Source organism: Gaeumannomyces tritici, assembly GCF_000145635.1.
Source record: "Gaeumannomyces tritici R3-111a-1 unplaced genomic scaffold supercont2.20, whole genome shotgun sequence".
NCBI classification, from domain to species: domain Eukaryota; kingdom Fungi; phylum Ascomycota; class Sordariomycetes; order Magnaporthales; family Magnaporthaceae; genus Gaeumannomyces; species Gaeumannomyces tritici.
In genome coordinates this window covers 21533-35343 of record NW_008804564.1, presented here as the reverse complement: position 1 = coordinate 35343, position 13811 = coordinate 21533, and the positions used below count along the sequence as shown (strand labels likewise).

The 13811-nt window shown below is 55.2% G+C and overlaps 5 protein-coding genes across 5 annotated transcripts; 3 read left to right on the top strand and 2 right to left on the bottom strand.

Moving 5' to 3' along the window:
* Window positions 1-58: 58 nt before the first annotated feature.
* GGTG_13608 (hypothetical protein) lies at window positions 59-781 on the top strand (the record flags this gene model as incomplete). The annotated part of the gene is made up of 2 exons (XM_009231525.1): window positions 59-118; window positions 149-781. 2 exons carry the CDS (start codon window positions 59-61, stop codon window positions 779-781), a joined length of 693 nt encoding a protein of 230 aa, XP_009229789.1.
* On the bottom strand, window positions 216-1912 carry GGTG_13607 (hypothetical protein). Its single transcript, XM_009231524.1, has one exon. The coding sequence runs from the start codon at window positions 1795-1797 to the stop codon at window positions 904-906; it is 894 nt and encodes a 297-aa protein (XP_009229788.1). The 5' UTR covers window positions 1798-1912; the 3' UTR covers window positions 216-903.
* A 242-nt stretch (window positions 1913-2154) lies between these two features.
* GGTG_13606 (hypothetical protein) lies at window positions 2155-3040 on the top strand (the record flags this gene model as incomplete). The annotated part of the gene is made up of 2 exons (XM_009231523.1): window positions 2155-2567; window positions 2929-3040. 2 exons carry the CDS (start codon window positions 2155-2157, stop codon window positions 3038-3040), a joined length of 525 nt encoding a protein of 174 aa, XP_009229787.1.
* Window positions 3041-4028: 988 nt separating this feature from the next.
* GGTG_13605 (hypothetical protein) lies at window positions 4029-6894 on the bottom strand. Its single transcript, XM_009231522.1, has 3 exons — window positions 6278-6894; window positions 4318-6138; window positions 4029-4216 (listed from the first exon to the last, which is right to left on the bottom strand). The coding sequence occupies exons 1-3, from the start codon at window positions 6665-6667 to the stop codon at window positions 4121-4123; spliced, it is 2307 nt and encodes a 768-aa protein (XP_009229786.1). The 5' UTR covers window positions 6668-6894; the 3' UTR covers window positions 4029-4120.
* Window positions 6895-9923: 3029 nt separating this feature from the next.
* On the top strand, window positions 9924-10613 carry GGTG_13604 (hypothetical protein; the record flags this gene model as incomplete). The annotated part of the gene is made up of 2 exons (XM_009231521.1): window positions 9924-9937; window positions 10007-10613. The coding sequence occupies 2 exons, from the start codon at window positions 9924-9926 to the stop codon at window positions 10611-10613; spliced, it is 621 nt and encodes a 206-aa protein (XP_009229785.1).
* Window positions 10614-13811: the final 3198 nt, after the last annotated feature.

Genomic DNA, 13811 nt, shown 5'->3' with positions numbered 1-13811 from the left:
GGGGGGGCCGTCCTATAGGCCCAATGTTACCCGTATTTCTCCTAACTACATCCAGTGCATGCTGTCTACCCAGGCGAACCACATAATCCATGACAACCTCCTGGCCAAGGGCAGCATCGTGCGTGTGCGGTCTTGCACAGCCAGCTAGCTCAAGGGCAAAAACATCCTTGTGCTGCTGGATCTCGAGGTCATCGAATCTCTGGGTGTTCTCGAGAAGCTCGGCGAGCCCGCGAGCGTCGAGGCCAGGGGAGAGCCGGCCACCAGCACCACCATCGGAGGCACGGGCTTCTACGGCGCCAAGCCTGAGCCCGAGATGGAGCCCGAGGTCAAGCCCCAAATACGCAACCAGATCCCGTCACGAGGAATGGGCGGCGAGGCTGGCAGCGGAGGAGGAGGAGGTGGTGGTGGTGGCGGCCGCAGCGGCCCGGCTAGCAACCCAAACGCTGTCGTCTATCCCATAGAGTCGATCTCCCCCTACCAGCACAAGTGGGCGATCAAGGCCCGCGTTACGAGCAAGTCGGACATCAGGACGTGGCACAAGCCGAGCGAAAAGGGCAAGCTGTTCAGCGTCAACCTGCTGGACGAGACGGGCGAGATCAAGGCGACCGGGTTCAACAACGAGTGCGACAAGTTCTACGAGCTGCTGCAGGAGAACCAGGTGTACTACATCTCGAGCCCGTGCCGGGTCCAGATGGCCAAGAAGCAGTTCACAAACCTGCCAAACGACTACGAGCTGACTGAAGCGCACGTCTGCAGGCCCCGGTGCCACGCACTGATCTAGAACTTTTCCTACCACTTCTAGATAGTCAATCAATCCGTGGCCTACTGCAGCCCTGCCTCTTTGCCTCGCACTTTAAACGGAACACTCGCCTGACAGCCCTCCGCCTGTTGTGTGGTTGGCTATCAAGCTCCTGAATCTCCACCCGGCCCCCCTGAGCTGTCCTTCGCCACCCCAAGTATAGTCTCCCACCAGGTGCGGTAAGGCCCCTCCACCCATTTGCAGATCTCGACCAGCACGGCGAAGAGGGAGTACGCTGAGTCGAGCGTGTCGGTGCTTCCAATGGTAATTGGGCCGATGATTTCGATCTCGTGGCCCCTGTCGCATGCAAAGTACAGCTTCCAGGCGAGCTCGTGGCGGATCCGTTTGATCGATGCCTTGGTCTCGAACACGATCTCGGAAAGCGCTGCGAATTGTATCTGTGCCGCCAATTTCTTTTCCCCGTCCTCGGCCTTGTTTTGATCACCCTTTGGCCGGAACCACTGGCTCGGCCAGTTCTTCCCGTCGGGGACATTTGCCTGGATGATGTCGCACGCTTCGGCGGGCAGGAACTTTGTCTTCCACTTCGTGATGCGCGTGATATGGGAGAGCAGCTCGCGGGCAGCATCGTCGGTAAGTTGTGCGTCTAGGTCGTCGCCCGGTTCCTCAAAATGTACCGGCTTGGAAAGGAATTCAAGGTTCACGGTACGTTTGACGGGGCTCGTGGCGCGGCTTCTGGTCGAGGTTCGAGAAGAAGTTCGGGACTGGGAGGTCGTGGAACTGGAGTAGGCGGAAGCTGCTTGTTGAAAGCGTAAAGGGATCGGAGCCAATTGCCGTGGTTCGGCTCTGGTCGCCGGTATCGGCGTCGTCTCTTGGTCGTCGTCATCGTCATCGTTTTCGGAACGCTTTCTCCTCTTGGGCGACAGAGAAATAGGGGGCGTTAATGGCATTTCGGGTTGGTATGCCTCGTTATTTTCTGGTAGTTTGTGGAGCCACAAGATAATCTGGCTGCTGCGGGGAGGATCTATGATATCGGCCATGGTAGGGATTGCTGCGTTATATCGTCATTTAGGCGTGGTCGTGGGTAGGCGTGGAAAACGAGCTGCAGCTTTTTGTTGTTCCCAGCCCAAATCTTGGCCGTCTCGTTGGCCCTCGTTGCCCTGCCAGCGCACTTTGCATGGATGCGATCGCGTGTGGGGTGCGGGGAGATACCTATCAGGCCCACCAGAATCGCGTCATCCAACACCAAAATAAAAAGAGCCTTCAAAGGTTCTCAACGCTACATTTTCGGATACGAAAAAAAAGTAGGAAAAGGCATAGTTAGCGCCCCCTGAGTCTTTGCTGTTGGCGAGTGTGCCTTTTGGATAAGTTCCCTGCCCGCCCAGAAAACCGTCAACATGCCTCTCTTGACCTCGTCGCCACCCGCGCTTCTGTGGCTACGAGACGAAGATGGTGTGCAGCGAGCGCAGAAGTCCCCGCTACGTATTCTAGCCCATCTAATGCAGGGTTCCTTCCCACAGCGGCCCCGCCGGCTTCAGGTCCGTGTCCAAAAAAACGGAAATCTCATCGAGCCACTCGGGTCTCTCAGCCGGACTCGGCGGCGGATTCTGTGTGTGCTCGGCGGGGCGTCGAATAGTCCTAAGAAGATCCCATCTGTTAGGTGGGCCGAGCTCGCTGAAATGCGTTTGGTGTCGGGAGATTCACGACAAGGGGGCTGCACCAGGGCTTGTCATGCCCCGGAACTGTTAACCATATACCCTTTTGACCTTCCTTTGGCATCCATACCATCAAATTCATGTACTGCCAGCTGGTAAGATTCACGCCAAAACCCCTGCGGCTTTAACTGTGGTGCATGTAGGCGCTCGCTGTCGGTGCCAAGGGCTTGTTCGTGAATGCCCAATCGGAACGCGACCACCAAGTGCAGGTCCCCGACTGTCGCGTCAGCACAAATAACACGTACCTCCACCAGTCCTCCCGCGATGTTCGACAGTCCGTTTGGGCATGAACAGCTCAGCTGGGCGGGGCGGCCAGCCGCTCACGTGACAGTGACAGCAGCAAATGTCACGAAGCAGTTTTTCGAGGGCAGAATTTTCAGCCCTCGGGCGGCCTCCAGCAACAGCGAATGGACCAGGGCTTGGAGTTGTCAGGCAGCACAAAGATATCCCGTGCAGTTTTCGAGGAGGTAAGGGTTATCATCGCGAAAGGGCATCGAACGCGGGGCACTGGCCCTGTGCCGGTACTGTCAAAGGGCTCATTGCAATCACTGGTATCTTCACGCCATAACCAGACAGCATCATCGACCAGATGGAACCAGCAAGCAACCTCGGCCGGGACAGAGTCGGCGTGAATTGTGGCTTCCTAACATGCGTTGGCAAGTGGGCCCAAGGGCTTCATAGAATTTGACTAGATGGAGGTGGCATAGGTGGCTGGGTTGGAGGACAGCTAAGCCTGCCAAGCGGTCTGCCCGCTCATTCCCTTCAATGTTTTGGTGTCCAGGGCACCATTGTATGTGCACCTTCACGTTTTTGCTTTCGAGTTCGCTGACAAGCTCGTGGAACCGGATATATGCCCATTGTGATGATAAAGACGCATTTCCTTTAAGACCCTAGATAACCGAGGTGCTATCCACGCACATCCATACTTTTTCCCCTGGGTCTTGTGCCGCAGCTTCGAGGCCGCGCAGCGCGCCAACCGTCTCGGCATCAAAGACGTGGCAGGGTCCGCCCAGCGCTGCCGAGCCGCTTGCGATCTCCTGGCGGTTCCGGTAGACAGCGTACCCGTATCCGAACAAGTGACTCCTTCTTTGTCAAACTGTTCCGAGCCGTCGGTAAATACAGCCGTTTCACCTCGTACCACTCTTTGAAGTCCTTTTGTCAGCCGCAAGGCATTCTTTCTAGGCATCTACAGGGCCCATGCGCTAGGATTCAGCGTAAGGATTCAGAATTTAGCGCTAGGGTCAACTGTGGAGAGATGTTCTCCAGGCTGTCGGATTGAACGATATAAGGGCAACCTGGGGGACAGAATTCAGAGGGGAGAATACACAACAATCTTCTTGGTGCTGAAAAAATCCGACAATTTGCTATCAAATAGTGCCTGATGCTACACACCCCTGTGAGCTATATCCTTCAAGACAAGCTTTGGGCGATTGTCGTTACACAGAGTTGTCTCAAGGATGGGCGCTTGAGATTTGTCTTGGGGCTAGCGGAGAAACATGTCCATGGCTTGGCTCGTTGGTGGCATGAGTGTTGGCCTCTGAGCGCAGCCGAAAGCTTCAAATCTGCCTCCGGCACCGACTACTAAAGGCCTGGCCGGATCAGGAGCCCGACCTCGCCCCCAGCCTCGACCGCTAGACGGTTAAATTTATCAGCCCGAGTGGGCACTATTCGTCGGTTCCCGCTTGACGCTACTGCGATCGCCGCCTTCCTGGCTGCAGACCTGGGTGAACAAGTCGAGAATCTCCTATAGGGGGTGAGTTTAGAAATGGCCGCCATGTTAGTATGAAGCCAGAAAGCCGATCAAGAACAGGACAGGAAGGGATTTTTCGAGCCGGGGATCCTTACGTAGAAGTTGTGGCCCACCAGCGACCTAAACACAGGTTTCTTACTAATCCTCATCCGCGTTATGCGCGGGGTGGTAATTCCAAACGCAATGTTGGCTAGGAGCAGCGGGTCGTCGCGGTCTGGGACGGTGGTGAGGATCTCCATGACTAGGTTCCGGTCGACTGGATCCCGGGGCGGCGCCTCGGGCATCACCACAGCGACGCCCGTCTCGCACCAGCTGCAGTGGCCGCAGCGCTTTTTGTCATCCGGCAGACTCATGTCGAAGTGCAACGCAAGCGCGTAGGCAAAACACTGCTTTCCTGTCACCACCCCCATGGCCTGATCGATCCGCTGGACTGCGTCGGCTTCACGCTGCTTCAGATCGGCAAAGATCCCGTCCGCTAAAGTGTCGATCTCAGCGGGTGTTTGGGGCAGCTTTTCGGACGTAAGCTGATACTGGCTTTCCAGTCCCGATACCGTTAGGCTGATGATGCCCTTGTGGTGTAACTCGCTGAGCCTGCTGATTATCCCTTGCGGGTTGATGTTCGCGGCCCTAGCAGCGGCCTGGACATCAATGCTGTAAAGCCTTCCTCCCACTGGCTGGAAGGAAAATTGAATAATAGCTTGTGCTGCGGGCGACTTGTCTTTCGCGATAGTGGCGTCATACTGGCTTAGAGGATAGAACCAATAAGGTTCACACACGGGGGTGGTGGCGCGAATCAATCCAAAGCGCAGCTCCAGCATCGCATAGATCATGGACAGACGGTCAACGCGGATGTCATATTTGTTTGACTGGGCGTAGTGGTTGCGTTTGAAAATACCATCCAGACGAAGAGCCGTGACTTCGTCGTCGAAGATATTTCCTAGCACTGAGACTATTGCTTCCCGCGTTGGGGCACCACCATAGGCGAGCACCGAACGAACTTCCAAGTCCTCGGGGCAGAGGTAGAAGATGCAGTTACTGGGCTTTCCGTCCCGACCCGCGCGGCCAACCTGTTGGCTATACTCTTCGACTGAGCCAGGGATGCCGTAGTGCACCACATTTCGGATATTGGGTTTGTCGATTCCCATGCCGAATGCGATCGTGGCAACAATGATTTCGACTTTGTCAGCCATGAACTTGTCTTGGTTGGCTTCCTTGTCTTCGGTTTGCATGCCTGAATGGAACGGGAGAGCGTGTCGCCCAGCATCAACTAGCTCCTTCGCCAGATTTTCCGCCTGCCGCTGTGCCGTAACATAGACCAGCGTTGGGCCCTTGTGCTTCTCCAAAAAGGAGAGGAGCTCACCCAACTTATTCTTTGCGTGCTTTACGGGTTTCGCAAGAAGTCGTAAGTTGGGACGATATAGTGGGGTACGAAAGACATCGGTCTTGGCGATGTCGAAAGCCTTACAGACCTCGTCAATGACCTTGGTCGTGGCCGTGGCCGTAAGGCAGATAACCCGCTCGGCCTTGACCTCCTGGACAAACCGGGCAACCTTTAGGTAGTCGGGTCTGAACTGACGACCCCATTCGGAGATGCAGTGGGCCTCGTCGACGGCGACAAGCCGGACCCCGCCGGCGACACGCCCGATGGTCTTTATGAATCCCTTGTTATTCAGTCGCTCAGGGGCGCAGTACAGGAGACGCAGCGTCCCGTTCCGAATCTTGGCCCTGATTTCCCGCTGTTCCTTTGAAGATTTGGCGGAGTCCATGCTCTCAACAGCGATGCCCTTGCGCTTGAGCATGTTGACCTGGTCCCTCATCAGAGAGAGGAGGGGAGAGATGACGATGGTGATGCCATGGCCACCAGGTTTAGCGGCGCCACTGGTGAGATCCAGCTCCTCGAAAGCGATTGCTGGGACCTGTGACATGTGGTGTTAGCAAGCTAGGAAGAGATCGCTCTTGGTACGTGCAAGCAAGCAATGGGTCGCTGAGATGGGAGGCAACCGGGACAAATGTTTGAGATGTAGAACGATAATAAATGACGATACGCTGACTTGCCTGATAGCATAAACTTTTGCCTCCTCCCGTGGGCATTACAACCATAGCATTCCTGCCGTGGAGGATGCTGGAAATGGCTGCTTTTTGCCCCAGGCGAAAGCTATCGCGGCCAAATGTTTGGCGGAGGATCTTTTGCGCTAGCTCGGTTTTACGAGGGCACGGCGTGGAGTCGTCGGCCTCGAGCTCGGTCCGCGGCTTTTTGACGTCTTCTAAAGTCGAAAAGCCCTCAGTAATGACACCGTCAAACTCGTCATCGTCATCCTCGAACTTGATCTTCACCGTCTGCATGCGGCTGGGCGTGGCATATAGCAGCCTGGCGCCGGCATTCCACTGGCGGAAGACGGGCCGCGAAAGGCGCCGGGACCTGGCGAGTAGCGATCGGGCAAGCATGGTGGTTGCGATGCTGGCTGAGGGCAAAGATTTGGAGGGTTCTCGATTTGGATGCTTCAGTGGAACTTAAGGCGAGGTGTCGATAGCCTGTGCCTGGATGGAGGCTACGCACAGGGCTGCGCCTTCCTCGTCCCCGTCGAACGGGTCATCGCTAAATCCGTAATCGCTTATGGTGCTTGCAGTTCCAAATGCGGAAGTCACTACCGGACCAAACGGGCAAGTGGGCTGCCACGAATTGGGCTGCATGTCGAGAAACGCGTTGTCACGTGAAGAGAAAGACATCCCCACCAGCTGACGTGGGGAAGTGGGGCGGAGATAAGAAGATTGATAACAAGATTGGGGGAACCTTGCCGGCTGGGCTCCGAACATCTCCTGACCTCGGCCCGTTTGAGTTTATAACACGCGATCAAGTAGCCGGACTCGACTCTGTAGATGTTCTCATTTTTTTATTTGGATAGAGACGAACCATGGAATACAAATGAAAAACCCTGATCACAGCGCCGCGTCTTATCATCCACGGCGGGGCCGGGAACATCACGCCGGGGAACCTCCCGCCGGATCGATACAATGCCTTCCGCAACGCCCTTAGAGATCACGTAGGGCAAGGAGGCAGAGCTGGAGTTAGCACCAGGTTGATATGACTATCTAAAGGTGAAGAGTACAAAGGAGGGAATGGGTGCGTTGCACCCATTCCCTCGTGCAGCGTTTTCTCCAACCGTTGGTCCAGTGCACGGGCCCCCTGTCCGATCGGTCGCCACAGTGGCTCAGCGACTCGGATGGTCCTAAAGCTGGGGTGGGAATATTTACCATTCATGCCTGTCAGCGGTGGCTCTGACGATAGTTCCGCTGCTACCTACCGGGACTTCGAACAATTAAGCGACGAGGAGATACGGGATGTGCGTAAAAAGCTTACCAGCTCCGCACAAGGCAAAACCATTACAAAAGCCGGTCGGGCATTTCGGAATTCTATACTGAAAGGTGATTGTTCGGTATGGACGGGCCTTGGAGACGAAGCGATTAAGCAAATGGTTGTTGTTATGGCGTGGCGTGCCCTCTCGTGCAGCCTTGCCTCACAGAGGGTACTTGAGCCTCCAATTGAGTCGAAGTGTTGACTTTGACTTAGTCGTTCTTTTGGTAGCAAGTGGGCGGAGGCTCCTACTGCCGAACCGTAACAGCTATGGACGAGTGTAACACCCCAGAGATGTCGGGCATCTCAGCCCATGCCCAATCTGGCGGCTCAAGCGCGAGCTGACGACCAGCCTGACGACATGAGCACGGGCGGCCCCTTGGCCGTGTGTGACTGTAAGTGCGGGGGAGGGTCAAGATAGTGTCGAAAAGAGAGATGTCGATTTTCAAAGGGATCGGCCGGAGGTCGGCCCCACGAGGATTGGGGATATCCCAATTCTCGTGGCGCTTGGTCACATGCTGGGCACGTGACAGGGTAGGCCCCACTCCAGTCATCGGGTCGCTATGCGCCCCGTGCATGGAATGGGTCTCCGCTATCTAATCTACCGGTCCCCCCTTCAATCGCCATGACACCGTGTCTAAGCGTTCGGGAAGGTCCACGGCGTAATGGCCGGAGGCCACTACAGCATCATGTATATCTAGGGCCCGCAAGACTCCCTGTAAAGGGGTCTGGAGGGCAAGCAACCGTTTTTTTGTGTTCTATCGTGTACTGTACTATCAGATTCCACCCACTTGTTGTGGCGTGGCGCCTGGGGAGTCGCTGAGCCACCGATCGGACAGGGGGGCCCGTGCACTGGACCAACGGTTGGAGAAAACGCTGCACGAGGGAATGGGTGCAACGCACCCAATCCCTCCTTTGTACTCTTCACCTTTAGATAGTCATATCAACCTGGCGCTAACTGCAGCTTTGCCTCTTTGCCCTACGTAATCTCTAACAGGACCCGAAAAATCCGGGTTTAGGTTCCCGCATGGTCTTGGGCCTAGTCCATGGGGGGGGCTAGGGAAGCTGCACTAGAATGGTCGGCACTGAGGTCGCGTCAAAAGTGGAACCAAAGCCAATTCTTGCACCCCTAGCCGAGTTGAAAAGCCAGTCCATGCTTTTTGTAAGCTCGAAATATTGCTGGCAAAGCAACCCGGTCGTGGAGGGGCGTGCAAATACAGGAGGGCTGGGCGAAGTTACACTACACCCCTTAAGCTCCTAGGGTGTGCAATAATGTAGCTGAACAGCCACTTTTTGCTTTGTTGCATGTTGTGACAATCTGGGTCAAGAGCCATAGGCCAAGACCTACGGACCAGGACCCACACAGTAGACCGTCGTGAAGCCGCGCCCTTCTCCGTAGCGCCAATCAACTGTTCCAGTCTTCGACCATGGCCGTAACAAATTACACTGCACAAAATTCTGCCGGCAGAATTCTCCAAACACGATCAATTACACAGCACAAAATTCTGCCGGCAGAATCTTCTACACACGTTCAGTTGCAGAAAATTCCGCCGGCACACATTGAATTACACAGCATAGTTCTGCCGGCAGAATTCCAATGTAACACCTGTTATTGTGCGGCGTGCCCTTCGCCATGCGCTGGCAGCCTTAACTTTAGGTGGTGCGTTGTTACGGCGCGGCATGCCCTCCGTGCACTTGCAGCTTGCCTCTCGTGTGCGTTGGGTGTATGAGACCCCTATCGCAATCAGAACAGCAGTTCTGATTGTCCTGGCTTTTTAGCAGAGATGGGAGGGGTCTCTCTTTGTCTAACCACGGTGACATTGGTTAGGTTTTCCTCCAAAGACCTGGCGACTGTAGTTTGGAAAAATACAGGTAACATCGGGTCTGTAGGACGACTCCTCCTTCAGGAACTACCTGGAGGTACTGAGGATACAATACCACGTGGAGGAGATCAAGGCCTGACAGACAGCTTGCATTTAACCAACTATAGCTCTCCACGCCGTGATACTCCTCGTGCAGTTGCAGTTTTCTGCCCGGAGTCAACAGACACTACTACTACTACTACTAGTTGCATCAACAGCTAGAAAACCTTTTACATGTTTGTGTTGGAATCCCAGCACCGCGCACGCACAGGCTCAAGGCCCACTAAGATCGGCGAGTCTCGGGGACCAACAAACCCCGAGCTCACCTGTATATAAAGGGAGCTAGAGGCTCCCTCCTTCCCATTCGTTTTCTAGAGATACAGACAACAGACAGACCTTGAATAGACCCCTTTCAGGTCATTGTCTCCCCCTTCATCGGAGATCTCCTCACCAAGGACTCCACAGTCCTTCCAACAGTTTGATTAAAATGGGTATTCCCGGGTATATATATAACCAACCCAGTCTTTATGACATTATTCCAGAGACTAATGTCACGTCCTATGTTTGAAGCATGTACAAAGAAATCGGGCCTGGGGACAGTATCTCTTTATCTAAACTCGCTGTCGAGACATTTGAACGAACAGGCCGCCCGCTGCGATTAGCTACCGACATATCAATATGGCAGTTCCAGGCGCAGGCGGCTAAGGGTGGCTCCAACCCGGCTACCCGAACGCTCTTCTACCGCCTCGTCCGCCTGCAAAGCCATTCCATCCAGCCTATCTTTGTATTTGACGGCCCCAACAAGCCCACCATAAAGCGCGGCCGCCGCACAGGTGGTAGCCGGGGTGGTGCTGTGTCCACAGCTATAGCCAAGCGCCTCATTCATTTATTCGGGTTCTACACCCATGATGCGCCAGCCGAGGCCGAGGCCGAGTGCGCCCTGCTGCAGCGATGCGGCATCGTTGACGCCGTGCTTAGCGAGGACGTCGATACAATTATGTTTGGCTGCACGTGCACCTTGCGAAATTGGTCTGCCGAGAAGGAGAAGGGGAGCAGCAGTGGCCCACCCACGCACGTTACCGTTTATGATTCGGCCGCTAGCACGTCTGATGCCCCTAGGGAGGCTAGAGTGAGGCAGCACTCGCTACAAACGTTAAATATACCTAACCTAACCTAACCTTACGAGCATGAGAAGAGCGAGAATACAGAACAATCTTCTTGGTGCTGAGAAAGTCTGACACTTTCTTTTTCCGAATCCCCATCCCATTTTTCCTCTTTTTCCTATTTTCTTTTTTTCCTTCATCCTCTCCTTCCTCCCCCCTTCCTTTTTCTCGGTCTTGTGTTTTGTAACACCCCCGTGACGTTGGGCATTTCAGCCCATGACTAGCATGACGGATCGATGCACAAGCCGCCTTCCAGTCATGACGAAGCTCCAGGGGAAGGTTTACAGCGTGGCACTCGACGCGCGAACCGCCCCCCAGTCATGACAAAAGTCTTAAGAGAAGGATTACAGCACGACGGCCGGAGGCCGCCACCACACCATGTATAACTAGAGCCCGCAAGACTCCCTGTCAAGGGGTCTGGAGGGCAAGCAACCGTTTTTGTTTTTGTTCCCCTATTCAATGCTGTCAGGCACCTTCTGCCGAACACCACATTGCCCTGCACATTTCCTTTAAACTGCTGAGTGGCCTGAACCTCTGAGATCTCCCAGCGAGAACCCTTTCCTGTGCACAGCACGTTACATGTTTGCCTTCGATTTTTGCTGGAAGGGCACCTCGTGATCGCACAGGAATTGGCATCCAAGGTCAGGAGAACTTTTGTCCGAAAGAATTCACGCTCTAGATCCGGGCTCCATACTGGAGCCGGACGGACAAACACACCAGACCGTGCAGGTGGCCGCTATTACGGCCAAACTAATGGAGGCGCGAAGGCCTTGCATTGGCGCTATGAACGAAGATTCTACACTAAGGAGAGGGGAAGGAAAAGGCGCTGGTCGCGCCCGTGTGACCTGCGCCTGAAGTTGTCGCGATCCGTGTGGCTTGCATGCCTGTGTCTGCCCCACATATGCCCCACATATGTGGCGGCGCCACCGGACGTATGGCGGGACCGTCACACGGGGCCTCACCCGCCGCCTAGAGCGAGTCACACCCCAGGGCGTCAAAAGGCTGGCAGGGAGTGAACCAAAAGCCGAACTAGTAATGCATTTAGCTGCCACGAGTTTTGCGGTGGGTGGCAGGGGGTTTGGATATCACGAAGGGGTGATGAAAAATGCATTTATCATTGCAGGCAGCTGAAATAACCTGGCGACCTGGCTCTGGGATCGCCTATTGGGCGCTAGGCCCAACCCGCACTAAGGCTGTGGAGGCGAAAATGGCGATCGCGCCAATTTAATCGTGGTGCCAACAATTAAGACCGGGGAGAGGGGTGGTCGCCAGGTAGGGGGTGGTCGCCAGGTAGGGGGGTGGTCGCCAAGTAGGGGGGTAGTCGCCAAGTACCGGTGGCAACTGCTTTCGGTTGCAGGGAATACATAGGGGTCTATTTGGCGTTATGCCGATTGGGCGGTGATGGTCGGGCACTTGACAGATTTCACATAATCCACCCGTTTTCTGTCACGGTGAACTCCCAGTGGTAGAATTGGCCATTTATTTCCGGAAATCGCTGATCCCGCTGGTGTTCTCCCTTGAAAATGATAAGGGGACGAGGCTTAACCCCAGTTAGCCGAGACGCACTCGATATCTCGAAGTAGGCGCTGTCCCTAAAGCCGAGGTTGACGGGCTCTGGTTTGCGGGATTGCGAGACGAAAGGGATGGCACCGTCATGGACTCCCCAAAGTCCCTCAAAAGCTCCTGCAGCGGCAAAGGTAGTGTGAAGTCATCCTGGTCCTGGCTGGAGGCGCTGGCAAAGATGAAAACTTTGACCGGCTCGTGGCCAACCTCGAGCTACCTCCGTTTTTTGCGCGTGGATGCCTAGCTTGAGATATGTGTGCGGCTGGAGCTCTGGCTCTGGCTGTCGGTTTCCGAGTGGCCAGCTGATGCGGTTTGGGAGCCGTGGGTCGCCCGCCGTGGCACAATCCTGCCTGGCCTCGAGTGGGCGCCTGGGGCGATTGAAATCACTCACCTCGAGGTACCGCCAAGGCAGGGAACGTCCGCGCCAAACAGATTACGACCTCACCGATTTCCAGAGAAAAGGTACATTAACAATCTGTACATTTCGATTGGATCTGGCCACCCCTGCACCAACCAGTAACTTGCCCCAGGGTGATTTTTACCCATCACACCCCCGTAGGTAATTGTCAAAGGAATCCCATACGCCCTGCGTGCCAAAAGACAGGCTGCGGGGCACATGAGGGCACGCCACGGTAGGTAACATCCGCAGCCTTAGTGCGGTTCGGGCTTTAGTTTAATTACAATATGGGGTGCGAATCCTAGGGTCGATTCGCAAGGGTTATTTTGGCGGCCTGCAGTTACAAATGTTAGGGATCACCCTCACAAAAGAGGCAGGGCTGCAGTGTAGCGAAGGTTGATTTGACTATCTAGAAGTGACGAGTAGAAGGAGGGGATTGGTGCGTTGCACCGGGACCCTCGTGCAGGGTTTTCATGCAAGCGGCCACGCACGAGCCACGCACGAGCCACCCAGGCACGGGCCCCAAGCATTAAGCCTCAGCCACCGTGGCTCAGCGACTCCCCAGGCGCCACGCCACCACAACAAATGCATTTTTTACCGCCTATTTGTGATATCCTGTGGGTAGGCCTCGATCTCGAGATCTAAAAAGCAAACAAATAGTACTGGGAAAAAGAGTTCATATTCATCTATCATGTTCTATCAGTGTGTAGGTTTCCCCTGTAGGGGACAATCGAGAGGTTGCCCTTTTGACTGCGCCAGAGAGCTTGGTCAGGCGCAGGCCCCGTAGGGGCCAGTGGGTCTCCAGTGCACGTGCGGAGAACGCGTAGCGCAGTGATCCAACAATCCACACCCCTGCCAGCCACCGCAAAACCCCAACGCCTCGCAGAAGGTTCGGCTGGCACACTGTCGGACGGGGGGTGTGCGCGGGTTGTTGATGAGAGCTGGGCAGCCACTTCCTGCCACTGTTCACCCCCTGTCCTTTTTGACCCCGAAAAATGGGTTTACTGTTTCGGCTTTTGGTTCACCACCCTGCCGGCCTTTCAATACCCCTGGGCACTAGAATATGCCGCACCGGAGTGATTTTGCATGTCCGTGGCTAGTGCGGTCCCGCCCTTGCGCGAACAGCCTTGCTTTCTAAATCGAACTAGACTGCCTCGCAGCTGCAGCGGCGTGAAATGCCACTTACAGGCCCCCCGCCGTTGAATGAATAAGATTTAACCTGGATCTTCGTACCAGCACTGCTAGGCGTACG

Excerpts from the sequence above, each read along its gene's own strand:
- GGTG_13607 (XM_009231524.1), bottom strand. The coding sequence starts at position 1,797 with ATGGCCGATATCATAGATCCTCCCCGCAGCAGCCAGATTATCTTGTGG.
- GGTG_13605 (XM_009231522.1), bottom strand. The coding sequence starts at position 6,667 with ATGCTTGCCCGATCGCTACTCGCCAGGTCCCGGCGCCTTTCGCGGCCC. Across the intron at positions 6,139-6,277 it reads GCAAAAGTTTATGCTATCAG|GTCCCAGCAATCGCTTTCGA; the intron begins GCAAGTCAGCGT and ends CACATGTCACAG. Across the intron at positions 4,217-4,317 it reads TGGTGGGCCACAACTTCTAC|GAGATTCTCGACTTGTTCAC; the intron begins GTAAGGATCCCC and ends CACCCCCTATAG.